Source organism: Budorcas taxicolor, chromosome 12, assembly GCF_023091745.1.
Source record: "Budorcas taxicolor isolate Tak-1 chromosome 12, Takin1.1, whole genome shotgun sequence".
In the NCBI taxonomy this organism is placed as follows: Eukaryota; Metazoa; Chordata; class Mammalia; order Artiodactyla; family Bovidae; genus Budorcas; species Budorcas taxicolor.
Window position 1 is genome coordinate 11,676,399 of NC_068921.1, and position 20,142 is coordinate 11,696,540.

At 40.7% G+C, this 20,142-nt stretch overlaps 1 protein-coding gene across 1 annotated transcript in view; it reads right to left on the reverse strand.

The window, feature by feature from the left end:
* Positions 1 to 337: 337 nt before the first annotated feature.
* The window catches only part of MTRF1 (mitochondrial translation release factor 1), a 41,726-nt gene continuing 21,921 nt past the window's right edge, over positions 338 to 20,142 (reverse strand). Inside the window, exons 7-10 of the mRNA XM_052650224.1 lie at positions 17,950 to 18,067; positions 13,177 to 13,313; positions 6,457 to 6,555; positions 338 to 451 (exon numbers count right to left, since the gene is read on the reverse strand). Coding sequence (XP_052506184.1) covers positions 338 to 451; positions 6,457 to 6,555; positions 13,177 to 13,313; positions 17,950 to 18,067 — 468 coding nt within the window. The remainder of the gene's footprint in view (positions 452 to 6,456; positions 6,556 to 13,176; positions 13,314 to 17,949; positions 18,068 to 20,142) is intronic.

Sequence of the window (20,142 nt, forward strand, 5' to 3'; positions counted from 1 at the left end):
AATAGATTTAAAATGTGTTTAAATTAATTTATAGACGGTTTAAAAAAAAGGTATATACAGAGAACAAATGATCTGCTCTAAATCACAGTCAGTTCTCAATACTTTCTCTTTCCGATGATGCATACTTCAGTTCTACATGAAGAGTTGGACTGTACAGGAAACCTAAAATAAAACTCTTAGGTCAAGAAATATGACTTGATTCATTAAAAAAATATTTTTGTGAGTACTGTGTATTTTTAGCTGCACTTTATCAACTTTCATAAAGGCTTCCTTGCTTTGGTCTGCTTCTTGATATAGGCCCATTTCATTTCTATAATAATTAATTATAAACCCGACTTTATTTGACTAATTTAAGGTTTTCATCCAAAAATTCAGTAATGGCTTCTTCATCCGCTGAATGAAGTAGTCTCTGAATTAGCTGATCCAAGCACTTCTCCCCACATAAAAATTCCTGGTAAAAGACAGTTATCATGAAAACTTGATTACTAGAAATAAAGGAGAAACACAACAAAGAATTAAGCATGTATGCATTTTGTTTCTTTAAAATCATTATTTAATAGCAACAAAAGATTACTAATCTATAATGTAATGAACACAATTGTTAACTTGGGAGGATTCCCTAGTTAATACTGACTTTTTATGTAAAAAGTGAATCCTTTAATAGTTTAAATTAGCATTTTTAAATTAGCCAGTCTTCCAAATTCAAATATTTAATCCAGAAGTGCTTTATAATAGTTCTGTTTTTTCTTAAATTAGGAACACACTGGCTTTAAAATATGGAAGTCCTGTGTATTGAAAAATATTTATGCTGAAATATTTGGGGGACAAGTGTCTTGAGTCCTACAACTTGCTTTCTAGTGGTTCAGCTGCAACACAAGTGTATACATAGAAAGAGGAAGTGGAGGCGGAAGAGAAGGCAAGAATAGCAAAATGTTAACAAGCGTTGCATCTAGGTCTAGGAATATATATATGAGCTAATCGTTAAACATGTGTGCTTGAACTTTCAAAATAAAAAGTTGAAGGAAAAAAGCCCCTCTTTTATTAAACCTCCGAATAATTCCACTGGGTGGAAACTGTTTCAGTTAAGACTTCCCAGCAGTCTTCCCTGAAGTTTCTCTAAGAAATGAGTAAAATACTGACTATGAGCACCTTTCTTGTGTTATAAAGTTTCTGTGTAACAGAGTTGTTGGGATTAGTGATTTAGCAGAGCCTCCTCTTTTGGAAACGCTCAAAATCCAGACATTCACTTAACAGAAATATTTTAATGTGGACATGTGGAACACAGACCATGCAAAGTTTAGATGTAGGCATGAACCACTCTTATGTTTAGTCTTTCCTGAGTAGTCTTGAAGTTAAATTTCAGATTAAGTGTACACATATATCTCTCAAATTAAACCGTAGGAGGAAAGATATGCCTTACTATCTTTGTATTCTACAAAACACTAGCATATAATAAAATGTCTATTAAACTTGATGAGATTTTAAAACTGATTTATATACCATTTTGAACATAATTTGAAAATTGCTTATAAAATTAGTGTGCCCTGTAAGCTCAAATTATTATGATTATTGCCAGTGTGGTTTCATCATCTGAAAATTATGTTAAAAGGGTCATTACTCTTGATAATCACATCACATTTAGAGTTCAACTGGATTAACCGGAGTGCTAGTGCTACAAAGATCAAAGATGAGGGAGCTGTAGTTTCCAGCTTTCAGAAGCTTACAATCTAGTGGGAGAGTTCGATAACACATAAGCATAATACAGTATAAGAAAATTTTTTAAAAAGGAAGAACATTTTGAATTAGATCTTAAAAAGAGAATAGTATTTCTCCAAACAGAGACAAACAGAGCACTTCAGGCAAAAGAACGAGTATGAAGAGAGGTATGGAAATAGTACAATGAACACCCAGGGCAAGAGTAAATTTCCAGTGTAACTGGAATACAGGATAGGAGATAGGCTGATGCTAAGGAATCTGCACAGGGACTTTCAGAAACATAATAAAAATACAAAATAATATATTACATGATGGTGGTGGTGTTTAGTAGCTAAGTCGTGTCCGACTCTTTCGTGACCCCATGGACTGTAGCTCTCCAGGCCCCTCCGTCCATGGGATTTCTTAGGCAAGAATACTGGAGTGGGTTGTCATTTCTTGACCCACAGAATCTTCCTGGCCCAGGGATCGAACCCACGTCTCTTGTATGAATTATGTGGGAATTCATACTGAGATAGGCCTGGGGGCTGGGACCCTTTGCTGCAGTGCTGCGATGCTTGCAGCACTGGACACACCTCTCCAACAAAATACAAAGAAACTGTATGGGCCTAAAAATAACTTGCGTGCGTGGGCAGCTGGGGCAAATTCTGGACCCCAAAGATACAAAGAGACCAAAAAACCCAACTGTGAATTTTTGAGGGGCTTGGAGCAAAAAAAAAAAGCTTGGTACTCTACATAACACCATACCACCACCTAAGGGGTAGGCAAAACACCTAAGCCACCCCGACCCTCACCCCACATAAAAAACAAGCTCATCCCTGCATCCAGAAGAGAGTACGTAAGGGAACCTGTTATTTGTTCCTGCCGCAACTGTGTTGCAGCAGGGGCCTGAATGAAGCCTTACCTGAATTCCTAGTCTGGCGTCTACTCAGTTTCTATTGATTAGGGAAGGCCAAGAACCCCAATCACTAACAATAGCATCAGGATTCTCTGTATCCCGTTCTCCCAGTTTTGCTCCTTTCACTACATCAGCTGTGGGGCGTCCCTGCTGGTCCAGTGGTTAAGAATCCCCGTCCCAAAGCAGGGGACATGGGTCAATCCCTGGTGGGGGAACTACGATCCCACAGGCCCCAGGGCAACTAAACCCACATGCTCTGGAGCCCACAAGAAGATCCCGGTGCTGTAACTAAGGCTTGACACAGCCAAATAAATAAATGCATATATTAAAAAAAAAAAAATCAATATATCAGCTTCCAGTGTTCCCTCACTGAAGACTGCTTCTTGCCATGGCTGGAAATACAGCTTCTAACCTCTTGTAAGCTTTACATATTTCAGCTTCATCCACAAGAGAGAAGGAGTATTTTCGTGTCTTAATTTAAAAATCCTGGGAAGCAGCTCATTGACTGGGGCTTGTCTGGACTTCCTTACCAAACAAATCAATTATTGTCTTGGGTCAAGATCATAATCTTGGAAGAACAGGGCCCTTCATGAGGGACTCTGTGCACGGAAAAGGGAGGAGGTCTGGCTGTAGAATGGCAGCGATGGCTGAGCAGAGACCCTCAGGCGCCCACTTTCTTTCCTCTCCACTCCTCCATTCAGTCCTACAGCAGCTGCCCTGGGGCTAAGGCCTTTATCACTTTTCCTGTGTCATCTGTTGGGTTGGCCCAGAAGTTCGTTTGGGTTTTTCCATAAGATGTTATGGGTTTTTTCCATATGGAAAAACCCGAACAAACGTTTGGGCCAACCAATACAACTCTTCAGTTCCTAAATCATGCAGTCTGAGTAGTTTCTTTCTCTGTCCTGTGTACAGATTTTAATATTTTTTTTTTTGAAGGACAGGACCAGTACCATTTTATTTAGTGTTGTAGGAAAGTTTAGGTTACTTCTTAAAAACAAAAGGAAAGAAATTCAAAATTCCCAAAATGACAAGGCAGAGATAAGAATTCTCTAATCCAAAAAATGCCAGGTGAGCTTCTAATCAGAGGGAGGAAGAGGTCACTTCAGTAGCTCACACAACAGATGCTGAGAAACCACAGGGTAGAAACTGGAGGTTAAGCTCTCCGCTAGCCTCAGGCAACAGATCTTTCAGCCCTGAGAGGGACCATTTGTAAGTGAATAGGTCTAACAGAGAAGGGGTTCGGGTAGGGAAGATCCTGCCCAATTTTATATCAAGTTGCTCCTAGCCTTCAGTCTGGCAGGTGGCTGAGGGTCGTGGACCCTCCTCCCTCTGTGCCCCTCTGAGTCCCCACTGGCAGCAGAGCTGGAAGCCACACATGTGTGCCACTCACTGCCCACACACCCTCCGCTCCAGGTCAGTGGCTGTTCGTGTGTGTGGCGAACGGCAGACTTTCCTGCTCCTCCATTTCGCTACCTGGGAAGGCTGATACACAAGAAACACTGTGACTTTCCTGTTTCAAATACACAGCAGGATGTCTGTCAAAGTCCAAGACTACCCACTCCAGTGTTCTGGCCTGGAGAATTCCACGGACTGTACAGTCCATGGCCTCGCAAAGAATCCGACACAACTGAGTGATTTTCACAGTTCTCTTTACAGGGATATAAATAAATCTCGTAGTAATACAAAAATACAAGTCGTCTGAGACGTTTACAGTGGTCCCCAGGACTGTATGTGGGAGGGTATAAATAAAACAGCTGTCAATAATTAAAAGCGAATTAGTTCAATCAAGTTACAGTATCACCCTCCAGATTAAAGGGCTCTGATATTAACTGATATGGCAGCAAACGTGATCCTGAGAAGGAATCCTGCTGCCCGTCATCTTGCCTCTTAACTTCAATACCAGAACGAGCACAGAGGGAGTTTTGTTTAGTAACTGCTCTCACCGCAAGACCTGCCCACCCCCTTGGTCTGGGACATTCTCCCCCAGGAGAGATGTCAGGATTTGATGAGATTCTGTCTCAGCTGGGACCAAAAAAAATGAGTAATGTGGAAAACATCCTAATATCAGGTTACCAACAATGAAATTACCTTAAGAGTCTGAGTAGTTTAGTCGCTAAGTCATGGACGTAGTGATCCCATGGACTACAGCCCCACCAGGCTCCTCTGTCCATGGGATTCTCCAGGCAAGAATACTGCAGTGGGTTGACATTCCCTTCTCCACAGATTTTAATGTTTTACCTCAACAATGTTTTTTTCATACCATATTCAAACCTTTTCCCTTCACTAATACGGAGCATTTTCTTTCTTTCCCTTTAACTTGGTTAGTGATTAGTAGAGCATACCAATATGACTGTCCTTGTTCTTTCTGAGGCTAGCATGCTAGTTTAGTTAGTAATAACATATTAGTATTTAGGACAAAGTCATATATTTTATAACTGTAAAAACCAGTTAACCTCTGTTTCATGACTGAATACACTGCTGAGCACCTATGTGCCCTTCTAAAAAATATTACAGGTCACAACAATGTAGCTGTCTCATGGTAAACCATCACCACTATAAGAAAAACAACTGAAAAATTATGTTGTAACTAGAACAATATGGCCAAACATGTTTGGGTATTACTACTGTGTGTTTCCTGAGGAAAGGGAAGTTGGTAAATATTTTCTCCTTTTCAACAGGCTATTATGTTCCTATGCAAGATGGCCTGAAATTGCTGAGAAGACAGAGGAAGTGGCATAAGACACACAGAAATTTCTAAATATGTTAAAACCATAGATATTTCTTCTGTAAAATCAGGATTTTAATTCTGTGTATAAAATGAGACAGAATCAAGTGAAAGAAGCCCGAGGTATCACATGTTAGCAAGGACAAGGATCAAAACCTTCTACCTCCTGCCTTTTCCACATAGTCCTTTATGGGAACCAGTTTATGTGGAAGAAAAAAAATTTTTTTTCTGTGCTGTCATTAATGGATTACTGTCAATGATCCTGGTGACATGGGATTTAGTTAGGTTAATGTTCAAATCAAACTGACAGGGTCTTTTCCCTGAAAGCATCATTGTAACACCTGAATCTAATGATACACATTGTGGAAGGCAGAATTCTAAGACGCCCCTTGGCGTCCACACCTTGGCAAAATCCCCTTCCTTAAGAGCAGGCAGAAGCTGTGATGATGATCACTCCAGTGATCAGATGACTAATTAGTGATGCTTTTCCAGGTGGGGCTGACCTAAACAGGCAATCCCTTAAAAAGGCCATTGGGAGAAGGTCCATTGAAGGGACTAGACCGCAAGCAACTGCGGGCAGCCTTTGGGAGCTGAGAGCGGCACACAGCTGATGCCCAGCAAGAAGATGGGGGCTTCAATCCTAAAATTCAAGGAAATAGAATGCTGCCAGCAACCACATGAGCTCAGAAGAGGACTCCAAGCTCTAGAAAGGCAGGCCGGCTGGCCAGCACCTTGATTTCAGCTTTGTGAGACCTAGAGCAGAGAACTCAGCTGTGTCATACCTGGATTTCTGACATACAGTAACTGAGATGATAAATAGGCATTCTTTCAAGGCAATAAATTTGCTGTTACTTGTTATATGGCAATAGAAAACTGATAGACATATACTGAAAATTCATTAATACACTGTGATTGCATAACAGAATTTTGAATTTAAAAGACAGCTTTTTCATATTGGCATAAAGAGTGTATTTCTTATCAGCAAACTAAGAAAATTGTTTGCAGATTTGGGGTACTAACATAAACTCAGTTACATGGTACTATTTCAAAGATTACTCTAGAATTTGACTGTACTTTCTTCAAAAATCAAAGGCATATGAAACATACTCAGTGTTATTACCTTAATATTACGCACTTCATATGCTATCCTGTGGTCAGTGACTCTATCCTGGGTGAAATTATATGTCCGGATTCTCTCTGACTGGGCTCGTGTTCCCACCTGTGCCATAACAAAAAACAATTCATATTTTACCTGTATCATTATCTTTATCACAATGGAAAAAGTGCTTGCAAATTACTTTTCTATTTTAACAGTATAATTATTTTCTAAATTCAAAGATACAAGGTGACCAGGAATAAGAATGGGCAGAACTTACTGTTGAAGACTACAGTTTTGTAAAGCTTAGTTATGGGATAAGAATGAATGTTTCTTTGATACCTCAAACCCCAAATATTTAAAACCAAATTATCTTTCTATATCAGTCAGTTCTTCCTGTGGTTTCTGTAAATGACCCCACAATGTTCCTTTTGATCTAAGTAGGGAACTTGACATCCTATACACTTTGACAGACATTTCATGGGGGCTGACTATCTGGCAGGCTTTGATAGAGACACTGAAAGGAACTTCAAATCATCTCACTTCTCCCCAATTCCAAATTTTATTTTATCCTGCCCTTGCCATTTTTATTGTCATTCAAGGGCTCATTACTTTCACTACATTCCTGTAAAAGTTAATCTTCCATTTCCCTGTTTACATTGCATTGCCCTGCTTAGTTTTCCTAAAGCACAGTGTTTTGGGTTTTTTTTTGTCAATTTCCTTCTTTGGCTACTTGACTACTAAGCACTCACAACTCAACTCAGCATTCAATTGTACTTCATAATGTGGCCAACTTTCCCAATATTATTTCTGAGAAAAGGTGAACCTCAAAAGAATTGATGCTTCTGAACTGTGGTGTTGGAGAAGACTCTTGAGAGTCCCTTGGACTGCGAGGAGATCCAACCACTCCATTCTGAAGGAGGTCAGCCCTGGGTGTTCTTTGGAAGGGCTGATGGTAAAGCTGAAACTCCAGTACTTTGGCCACCTCATGCGAAGAGTTGACTCATTGGAAAAGACTCTGATGCTGGGATGGATTGGGGGCAGGAAGAAAAGGGGACGACAGAGGATGAGATGGCTGGATGGCGTCACCGACTCGATGGACGTGAGTCTGAGTGAACTCCGGGAGTTAGTGATGTACAGGAAGGCCTGGCGTGCTGCGATTCATGGGGTCACAGAGAGTCGGACACGACTGAGCGACTGAACTGAACTGAACTGATGCCATTTCATTATTATGTGCAAGTCTGTTAACTCAGCTAAAACATCACCTCAAGGAATGCGCTTCCTAGCACTCTTGTACCATCTTGACTTTTCTGGTCCCAACATGAAAAATATATTATCTTCCTCCTTTGAAACCCCACGCACTTGGAATCTTCTTCACGGCACACCAGTCTACCTTATGCGGTGGTTATTCACAGTCTCGTCTGCTCACCTGCCCTCCCTCCCTCACATACAAGGCACACAATACTCTGTCTCACTCACTTTCACTTTTGACTTCACAATTTATTGTATTATTAATTTTTTATTGAAGCATAGCTGCTACGCAATATAAGGTACAAGTATATCACTTTCACTTAAAAAAAAAAAAAAAGACATTCCTACAACTTACAAAGCAAACAGTATGAAACTAAACTCTTAAGTATGGCTGAGCATCTGGGAAATAGTTGAAAGATTCCACAGCCTAACCTAAGAAATACTAAATTATGGGTAATATATTCTTAAAACTCCTGAAAGATGATGCTATGAAAGTGCTGCACTCAATATGCCAGCAAATTTGGAAAACTCAGCAGTGGCCACAGGACTGGAAAAGGTTAGTTTTCATTCCAATTCCAAAGAAAGGCAATGCCAAAGAATGCTCAAACTACCGCACAATTGCACTCATCTTACATGCTAGTAAAGTAATGCTCAAAATTCTCCAAGCCAGGCTTCAGAAACATGTGAACCGTGAACTTCCTGATGTTCAAGCTGGTTTTAGAAAAGGCAGAGGAACCAGAGATCAAATTGCCAACATCCCTGGATCATCGAAAAAGCAAGAGAGTTCCAGAAAAACATCTATTTCTGCTTTGTTGACTATGCCAAAGCCTTTGACTGTCTGGATCACAATAAACTGTGGAAAATTCTGAAAGAGATGGGAATACCAGACCACCTAACCGGCCTCTTGAGAAATCTGTATGCAGGTCAAGAAGCAACAGTTAGAACTGGACATGGAACAACAGACTAGTTCCAAATAGGAAAAGGAGTACGTCAAGGCTGTATATTGTCACCAGCTTATTTAACTTATATGCAGAGTACATCATGAGAAACGCTGGGCTGGAGGAAGCACAAGCTGGAATCAAGATTGCTGGGAGAAATATCAATAACCTCAGATATGTAGATGACACCACCCTTATGGCAGAAAGTGAAGAGGAACTAAAAAGCCTCTTGATGAAAGTGAAAGTGGAGAGTGAAAAAGTTGGCCTAAAGCTCAACATTCAGAAAACGAAGATCATGGCATCTGGTCCCATCACTTCATGGGAAATAGATGGGGAAACAGTGGAAACACTGTCAGACTTTATTTTTGGGGGCTCCAAAATCACAGCAGATGGTGACTGCAGCCATGAAATTAAAAGACGCTTACTCCTTGGAAGAAAAGTTATGACCAACCTAGATAGCATATTCAAAATCAGAGACATTACTTTGCCGACTAAGGTCCGTCTAGTCAAGGCTATGGTTTTACCTGCGGTCATGTATGGATGTGAGAGTTGGACTGTGAAGAAGGCTGAGCGCCGAAGAATTGATGCTTTTGAACTGTGGTGTTGGAGAAGACTCTTGAGAATTCCTTGGACTGCAAGGAGATCCAACCAGTCCATTCTGAAGGAGATCAGCCCTGGGATTTCTTTGGAAGGAATGATGCTAAAGCTGAAACTGCAGTACTTTGGCCACCTCATGGGAAGAGTTGACTCATTGGAAAAGACTCTGATGCTGGGAGGGATTGAGGGCAGGAGGAGAAGGGGATGACAGAGGATGAGATGGTTGGATGGCATCACTGACTTGATGGATGTGAGTCTGAGTGAACTCTGGGAGTTGGTGATGGACAGGGAGGCCTGGCATGCTGCGATTCATGGGGTCGTAAAGAGTTGGACATGACTGAGTGACTGAACTGAACTGATTCTTAAAACATTCCCCAAGCCATCCATTCTGCAACCAGCCAGGTCTGGAAACCACTATCCCAAAGTATCATATTAGTGCCTAGGATCCCACCCAGATCAATTATATCAGAATCTCAGCATCTGCAAAGCTCTTCAGGTGCCAGGTGGAGCCAGGGTTCAGAACTTGGCACAATGCCTCCCATAGAAAAGCTCCAATATATACTGGCAGAGGAAAAACTCCTAAGCATTAGAAACATCTACTAAAAAACTTCACACAGATGGACAAAGGGAGGCAAAAAGGTCTTTTCTGGCGTTTCAAACCAAACTACTGAAGTAGATACAACCCCCCAAATCTGCAAGAAAGGCCAATTGCCAATACTTACTCTGAAAATTACTGTGTGATGCCAAAATGTCAAATGGCAAGTAAAACCCAATGTCTGGGACTTCCCTGGTGGTCTAATGGCTAAGACTCTGCTCTCAACTCAGGGGGCTCAGGTTCGATCCTTGGTCAGGGAACTAGTTTCCACATACTGCAACTAAGAACCAGTGCCACCAAATAAATAAATAAATATTAAAAAAAAAACCCTAATATGCAGATGACACCACCCTTATGGCAAAAAGTGAAGAGGAACTAAAAAGCCTCTTGATGACAGTAAAAGAGGAGAGTGAAAAAGCTGGCTTAAAGCTCAACATTCAGAAAACGAAGATCATGGCATCCGGTCCCATCACTTCATGGGAAATAGATGGGGAAACAGTGGAAACAGTGTCAGACTTTATTTTTTGGAATTCCAAAATCACTGCAGATGGTGATTGCAACCATGAAATTAAAAGGCGCTTACCCCTTGGAAGGAAAATTATGACTAAACTAGATAGCATATTGAAAAGCAGAGACATTATTTCGCCAACAAAGGTCCATCTAGTCAAGGCTATGGTTTTTCCAGTGGTCATGTACGGATGTGAGAGTTGTGCCAGGAACCAGCACGGGCCATCCCACCCATGACAAGGTCATGCGGAAGAGACCTGATAAGCAAGGCTTCAGGACATGAGGGGCTCCCTAGACCAGCTCGAACATCTACCCCAAAACCAGAATCTGTCTGTCCTACTATTTTGTGTCTTTCACCAACTCTCCTGACATTAACAGGGGGCTATCCCTGACCACCTTTCTCTGGAGAAAATCAACTTAGGGCTCTAGCTAATAAGTCTCCTGGACATGAGAGGAATATTTTCAAATCAAACCCCCTCTGTTAGCATTCTAGCTTGCTTGACAGGTTTATCCAGACTCTTGCAGCTATACATGTGATTGTTCACAGCCTCCCAACTGTGAGAGGCACGGGAAGCCTAAAACATAGAGCCTTTCAAAGAGTTAAAAGTTATTAGAGTAGTGCTGGTGTAGGATTTCATTATTGGGCCAATGCTTGTTGCTAAGTTCCCATATCTCTTATCCACTGTGCACCTGGGAGTGCATTAGTTAACATGGTTGAAATGTAAGAAAAACAAGTGTATCCCTGAAATTAACCACATCAGACTTTTGAGCTAATTGGTTCTTTCTTGTAACTCACTGCACCTTTACTCTGTGAGAAATGTAACTCTGTTTGGCATTTTCTGAGGCTGACATAGATTAGAAATACAAAGAAAAAACACTTTGAGAAAAAATAAGTTTTCTGGTTGAGCAGCCTTTATCAAAAGAGGGTCATAAAATGTTCACAGGCCTCCAAGGCCAGAAGATAATGTACACAACATCATTTGTGGGAAAGGTTTGCAGAAAAAATCCTGGTTTTGATAAGGGCAAAACTGCTGGAATGTTTGGGCTGACTCTGTATGACCTTGCATCTTTCATTTCTCTCTATGTACAAGTTGAGGTATAAAAGTCCTTTTTGAAAATAAAAACAAGGGGCCTCACTCACCAAAGAAGCTTGGTCACCCCATGTCTTTTTTTTTTTCTCTCTCTTACTCTCTTTATCAGGCTGATCCCTTGGAACATAGAGGCTCCCTGCGTTCACTTATCTGCCCAGGTTTCTAAGACCTGAACGGGAAGACGTTCTGTGTCTTCACTCCCTCAGGAGACCGGGAGGGCACCTGTGGCCTTCGTGAACAAGGCAAACTCCTTGTCCCAGGGTTTTATTGGCTTTCTATGTAAACCAAGGATTATCAGCCTCTTTCTCTCCTCTATTTTCTTATCTACAACATTCTTTCTTTCTCTCTCTTTCTCTAAATCATTCTCTTTGCCGACACCGTCACACTTCGGATACCCTGGATCCAAGCCGGTGCAGGACCCCGGCAGAGCTGGACTGTGAAGAAAGCTGAGCGCCTAAGAATTGATGCTTTTGAACTGTGGTGTTGGAGAAGACTCTTGAGAATCCCTTGGACTGCAAGGAGATCCAACCAGTTCATTCTAAAGGAGATCAGTCCTGGGTGTTCTTTGGAAGGACTGATGCTAAAGCTGAAATTGCAGTACTTTGGCCACCTCATGTGAAGAGTTGACTCATTGGAAAAGACTCTGATGCTGGGAGGGATTGGGGGCAGGAGGAGAAGGGGACGACAGAGGATGAGATGGCTGGATGGCATCACCGACTCAATGGACCTGAGTTTGAGTGAACTCCAGGAGATGGTGATGGACAGGGAGGCCTGGCATGCTGCGATTCATGGGGTCGCAAAGAGTCGGACGTGACTGAGCGACTGAAATGAACTGAACTGAACTGAAAAAACCCTAATGTCTTTCATGAAATGTGGCAGAGCTGGTAGTGTTTAAGATTGATATATTATTTATCCTGTCACTTTTACTATCTGCAAGTTACTAAGGGAAATAAATGAAAAGGGGAAAAGTGTGAAAGACTAGGACATCTACATGAAAAGAATAAGTGATGTTTAGTTTTATATAATTTCAGTATCTTAACAGGCCACAAAATCTCCCATATTTACTGAAGTATAACTACCTGCAAATAACACAGAAACACAGTTATTTCTGGGTCCCACTGTCTCTTCCAGTTTCTCTCAAAGACAAACTTTATTTTTTCAGAAGTTAAAATCATACAACACTTGCTTTACTTAAAACAATGACATTTATTCATTTTGCTTAAAACTTATCTATGTGTATTTTTGTATAAATAATAATATAAATATACATAGTACAAAATTTTAAAAGTAGAAAAGAGCATAAACAAAAAATAAATCTCTTTTCTATTCTTTGTTCCCAGACACATCAGAAGAATGTGTTCCCAGACACATCACTATTACCAGTTTTTTGCATGCCATATATTTTTGATTCCACATAAAATTATAGTAAAAGCAAGGTTTTAAATTAAAAACCTGAAAAGTCTCTTAATTTCTAGAGAATTGTCTTTTACACTGATTTCCTCTTAAAGATAACTATGATATAAACACAGAACACAACTGGGAAATAATTTTTAGTTTATATGTATCTCCTCTCCTTATTTGCAAACTGGCATGTCTGAGTTTAGCCATAACCAACCGGTATTAAATTACTGCTATTTACAAATGAACATGTTTTCCAGTGCTCCAAGGTACTTCCATTAGATTAAGAATATTGACTCCATTTTCCTACACAAGATGATGGCTTTCTGTACAGAGCCATTAAGTTATCTCATTCAATAAATCCTACCTGCAGTTTTCTTGCACTTCGTTGCTGACACTTGTCTTTCTCAATAATCTGCTGGTAGAGTCTAGCTCTCAACACACGCAGAGCTATTTCTTTGTTTTTTATCTGTGATCGTTCTTGCTGGCATTCCACTACAAGTCCTGAAAAATAACAGGGATCAGAGGTAAAGAGTGCGTGCGCACGTGCTCAGTCGCTCAGACGCGTCTGATTCTTTGTGTGATGGCACAGACTGCAGTCCACCCAGCTCCTCCATCTATGGGATTTCCCAGGTAAGGATGCTGGAGCAGGTTGCCACTTCCTGCTTCAAGAGATCGTCCTGACTCAGGGATTAAACAGGTACCTCCTGCATTGCTGGCAGATTCTTTACCACTGAGCTACCTGGGAAACCCTGAGGTATCTATTATATCACAATAAAACTGATAAAGAAGATAGAACTGAGGAATGCTTTAAAGGGGGAAAGGTTAATCAGGAAAAGAATGAAAAACATTTTAAATGAAGTACACACCAGAAAGTACACGAGTTATGATGGTAATTGCTTTAGATGGCTCTTTAGATTCTGATATCTAAATAAGGTGTTTCAACTTATAATACAAATACACATTTATTGAAAAAAAATCTGCATTTATATAGACCCAGGTCATTCTAACAAAATGTGGTCCACTGGAGGAGGGAATGGCAACACTCCAGTATTCTTGGCAAAAGGATATGACACTGGAAGATGAGTCCCCCAGGTCAGAAGGTGTCCAATATGCTACTGGGGGAGAGCAGAGGGCAATTACTAATAAGCTCCAGAAAGAATGAAGAGACTGAACCAAAGGGGAAACGATGTTCAATTGTGAATGTGTCTGGTGCTGAAAGTAAAGTCTGATGCTGTAAAGAACAGTATTGCATAGGAACCTGGAATGTTAGGTCCATGAATCAAGGTAAATTGGACATGGCCAAGCAGGAAATGGCAAGAGTGGATGTCAACATCTTAGGAATCAGTGACCTCATAGTCAGCAAAACATTCTGAAATGCAGTACTTGGGTGTAATCTTGAAATGACAGAATGGTTTCGGTTGGTTTCCAAGGCAAATCATTCAGCATCACAGTAATCCAAGTCTATACCCCCAACCTCTAATGCCAAAGAAGCTGAAGTTGAACGGTTCTGTGAAGACCAACAAGACTTTATAGAACAACACCAAAGAAGTCTTTTTTATCATAGGGGACTGGAATGCAAAGTAGGCAGTCAAGAGATACCTAGAATATAGAAAATTTGGCCTTGGAGGAATACAAAATGAAGCGGGATCAACGCTAACAGAGTTTTCCCAAGAGGACACACTGGTCATAACAAACACCCTCTTCCAACAACACAAGAGACAACTCTACACATGGACATCACCAGATGGTCAATACCGAAATCAGATCGATTATATTCTTTGCAGCTGAAGATGGAGAAGCCCTATACAGTCAGCAAAAACAAGGACTGGAGCTGACTGTGGCTCAGATCATGAGCTCCTTATTGCAAAATTCGGACTTAAATTGAAGAAAGTAGGAAAAACCACTAGGCCATTCAGATATGACCTAAATCAAATCCCTTATGATCATACATGGAGGTGACCAATACATTCAAGGGATTAGATCTGGCAGACGGAGTGCCTGAAGAACTATGGATGGAGGTTCATAACATTCTGCAGAAGGTGGTGATCAAAACTATCCCAAAGGAAAAGAAATACAAGAAGGCAAGTAGTTGTCTGAGGAGGCTTTACAAGAGCTGAGAAAAGAATAGAAGTGAAAAGCAAGGGAGAAAGGGAAAGATACACCCAAGTGAATGCAGAGTTCCAGAGAATACCAAGGAGAGATAAAAGCCTTCTTAAGTAAACAATGCAAAGAAACACAGGGAAACAATAGAATGGGGAACACAAGGAGAATTCTTTAAGGAAACTGGAGATATCAAGGGAACCTTTCATGCAAGGATCCTCACAACAAAGGACAGAAAAGGTGGACCTAAAAGCAGCAGCAGAGATTAGAAAGAAGTGGCAAAAATACACAGAACTATATAAAAAAGGCTTTAATGACCTGGAAAACCATGATGGTACGGTCACTCACCTAGAATCAGACATCCTGGAGTGTGAAGTCAATTGAGCCTTAGGAAACATTACTATGAAAAAGCTAGTGGAGGAGATGGAATTCCAGCTGAACTAGTTCAAATCCTAAAAGATGATGCCGTGAAAGTGCTGCACTCAATATGCCAGCAAATTTGGAAAACTCAGCAGTGGCCACAGGATTGGAAAAGGTCAGTTTTCATTCTAATCCCAAACAAAGGCAATGCCAAACAATGCTCAAAGTACCGCACAATTGTACTCATCTCATACGCTAGTAAAGTAATGCTCAAAATTCTCCAAGCCAGGCTTCAGCAATATGTGAACTGTGAACTTCCAGATGTTCAAGCTGGTTTTAGAAAAGGCAGAGGAACCGGAGATCAAATTGCCAACATTCCCTGGATCACAGGGAAAGTAAGGGAATTCCACCTGTATGCAGGTCAAGAAGCAACAGTTAGAACTGGACACGGAACAATGGACTGGTTCGAAATTGGGAAAGGAGTATGTCAAGGCTGTATATTGTCACCCTGCTTATTTAACTTTTATGTGGACTGCATCGTGTGAAATGCTGGACTGGATGAATCACAAGCTGGAATCAAGATTGCTGGGAGAAATATCAATAACCTCAGAATTGCAGATGACATCACCCGTATGGCAGAAAGTGAAGAGGAAATAAAGAGCCTCTTGATGAGGGTAAAAGAGGAGAGTGAAAAAGTTGACTTGAAACTCAACATTCAAAAAACTAAGATCATGGCATCCAACACCATCATTTCATGGCAAACAGAAGGGGAAAAATTGGAAACAGTGACAGACTTTATTTTCTTGGGCTCCAAAAATCACTGCACAGTGACTATAGCCATGAAATTAAAACACTCTAGCTCCTTGGAAGGAAAGCTATGACAAACCTAGACAGTGTATTAAAAAGCAAAGACATCACTTTGCCAACCAAGGTCTGTAGAGTCAAAGATTATGGTTTTTCCAGTAGTCATGTACAGATGTCAGAGTTGGACTAAAAAGACTGAGTGCCAAAGAACTGATGCTTTTGAACTGTGGTGTTGAAAAAGACTCTTGAGAGTCTCATGGACTGCAGGAGATCAAAGCAGTCTATCCTAAAGGAAATCAGTCCTGAATATTCATTGGAAGGACTGTTGTTGAAGCTGAAGCTTTAGTACTTTGGCCACCTGATGGGAAAAGTTGACTCACTGGAAAAGACCCTGATGCTGGAAAGGATTGAAGGCAGGAGGAGAAGGGGACAACAGAGGATGAGATGGTTGGATGGCATCACTGACACAATGGACATAAGTTTGAGCAAGCTCTGGGAGATAGCAAAGGGCAGGGAAGCCAGGCGGGCTGCAGTCCATGGGGTTTTAAAGAGTCGGACACGACTTAGTGACTAAACAACAACGAAATGCAGTTGAAACCCATGTTGTTTAAGGGCCAATTGTATACTCCACACAGGGAAGAATATACATAATGTAAAAGAATATATATGTACCACGCAGCTTAAATAGAATATTGCTGAAAGTGAAAGTCCCTCAGTCGTGTCTGACTCTTCCAGGCCAGAATACTGGAGTGGGTAGCCTTTCCTTTCTCCAGGGGATCTTCCCAACCCAGGGACCAAACCTAGGTTTCCCACACTGTAGGCGGATTCTTTACCAGCTGAGCCACAAAGAATATTTCTAAATGCCCTTTAAACCTCCCATTTGCCCCCTTCCAAGCCAGAAGCTATGTCATGCCTCCCAGAAGTAACCACTACCTAAAATTTTAAAATAACTGGAACAGTTATTTTAAATATATAGGTATATATATAGGTATATATTTTAAATATATAGGTATAGATCCTTAAGACCTTTAATGAAGCACTATAATGAGGACGCCCAGAGACTGGAGCTGACCATTTGGGGACTAGACACAGAAAGTCTATATAACAACTACATTTTCAAGTCCCCTCCCTCAGTCTGTAGGAGGCAGGAGGTACAGTCTTTAGAGAATGAAATAAGGAAAGTTCCAGACTTGAGTCTTCAAAGGTACAAAGGAAGGCAAGCGTGAGGCACAAGACTGAAAAGGAAGATTAAGTGAAAGTTTGCTTATTGAACGGGGAGACCTTGACTTTACCGTCAGGTGCATCCTGGGCGAGCCTTCTTAGGAGAAAACTACCCAGGAGAAAAAGTTCTACAAATGCTGACATTTCAGGGGCCCTAATAAAAAAGCTGATCCACTCCCTGACTGTTGAAACTTATTACTGGATAAGTGGCGCCCATGTGCTGAGGAGTGTTTAGAACCTCACTCTTAAATGTATATACACAGCCAAGGAGGGACTTTGTCCCAACAGAAGGGAATATGAACACACTGGGGACTTTGAACCCATGACCCAGTGTCACCTTTTTTTTTAAGAAAATCTTTTATGTATTTATTTATTTAGGTATTTATCTGGCAGCTCTGGGTCTTACTTGCAGCACGAGGGATCTTTCATCGTGGCATGCAGTATCTTAGTTGCGGCATTTGGGATCTAGTTCCCTGCCTAGGGATTGAACTTGGGCCCTCTGCAATGGGAGTGTGGAGTCTTAGCCACTGGACCACCAGGGAAGTCCCTCCAGTGTCATCGACACTAACCTAAAACTCTTTCTAAATGCCGGACAGTTTTATAAGATGTGAAAAAAAGAGTTAAAAGTACAAAGGCAGAAGGACTAGCTTACCTGTGGGGATGTGGACAAGTCTGACAGCACTATCAGTTGTATTAACATGCTGCCCTCCTGCGCCTTTGGCTCGGAATGTATCTATTCGTAAGTCCTTAGGGTCCACTTTCACGTCGACCTAGAACCAAAAGTATAGCATGAGTAGATTCCATACTGAACAAATACTTAAATATTAAATTGATCCCAAGGTCTTTCACATAAACTGTACTGTTTTAAATCACAGCCATTTGACTAAGAGGTGAAATAACTTATAACAAAGAAAGAACCATAAACACCCTATTCCAACAGATGCTATTTTAAACACTGATTTATGAGACCGCTGAGTTATGCAATCTTTCAAAAGCTTTATTATCTATCATCCCACAAAGCTATATTAGATACAAAATATATTTTTTAAAAAAGGCAGAAGACATGAATAGACATTTTTCCAAAGAAGACACTCAAGTGGCCAACAGGCACATGAAAAGATGCTCCAAATCATTAATCATCAGAGAAACGCAAACCAAAACCACAGTGAGGTATCACCTTGCATCTGTCAGAATGGCCATCATCAGAAAGTATGGCTATCATCCAATGTCAGGGACCATATGGAAAAAGGGAAACCCCGGTACACTGTTGGTGGGAATGTAAATTGGTGCATCACTGTGGAAAGTAGCATGGAGGTTTCTCAAAAAACTAAAAATAGAACCAACATATCCAGCAATTCCACTCCTAGGTATATATCTGAAAATAAAAACCTTAACTCAAAGAGATATATTCACCCCAGTGTTCACAGCAGTATTGTTTATAACAGCCAAGATATGGAAGCAATGTAAGTATCCATGAATGGATAAAGATGTCACACACACACACACACACTGGAATACTGCTCAGCCAGAAAAAATGAAATTTTGCAATTTGCAGTAACATAAATGAACTTGGAGGGTAGTGTGCTTAGTGAAATAAGTCGAACAGAGAAAGACAAATATGTATAGTATCACATATATGGAGTCTAAAAATTAAAACACACTAGTCAATATATAAGCCTATGGAGAAGGCAGTGGCAACCCACTCCAGTACTCTTGCCTGGAAAATCCCATGGGCGGAGGAGCCTGGCAGGCTGCAGTCCATGGGGTCGCTAAGAGTTGGACACGACTGAGCGACTTCACTTTCACTTTTCACTTTCCTGCATTGGAGAAGGAAATGGCAACCCACTCCAGTGTTCTTGCCTGGAGAATCCCAGGGACGGGGGAGCCTGGTGGGCTTGCCGTCTATGGGGTCGCACAGAGTCAGACATGACTGACGCGACTTAGCAGCAGCAGCAGCAGCAGTGAATATAACAAAAAAAGAAATGGACTCAAACTCGTGGTTATCAGTGAGGAGAGGAAAAGTGGGAGGAGAAGAATAGATGTGGGGGAGTAAGAAGTACACACTCTTATGTATAAAATACATGGACTATAAGGATATACTGTACAGCACAGGGAAGAAAGCCAATACTTTATGATAACTATAAATGGTGTACAACCTTTCAAAATAGTGAATCACTATGTTGTACACCTGAAACAATATTGTAAGTCAACTACACCTCAATTTTTTCAAAAAGAAAAATAATAGTGATTATATCTTATTGAATTTAAAAAATAAATCCATAAGTCTATAATGAAGTCACAAACATACAACATTCAATATGTGAGTTTACAATGAGGTAAAATAAAAATGGAAAGAGAAAGAGAAGAAAGGAGGCGAGAAGGCAGTGGGGAGGAAAGTTCTTCACAGTAAAGAATGCCAGTTAATACATGCAGAAGGAATGATGAAATTAGAAAATCATCATTTTGAAACACCAAACTAAATAACTAATTCAGGCAAAGATCACTACTGGATGTTAAAGACCATGGACGAAAAGTTGTTGGGAATAGGATATATTACTTATATTACTATATTATTATATTACTTAGATTATTCTCTTATTATAAAGGGAGAAATACACTTTCACAATCAGGATTTTTTTTCTGGTCACAAACCTCACTAAATGCTCAAGGTGATCCTCACTAAAAGTGGGGGAATCTGATATTCTATGACTTGTGATGAGACGCAACATGAATGTAACGACACCTGCGAAGTATTCTTGCTCTAAATGTACAATCCGAATAGAATGGAATATTTAAATACAACTTTTCATAGAATGCAGGAGATAAAGGAACAAGTTAAAGAGTG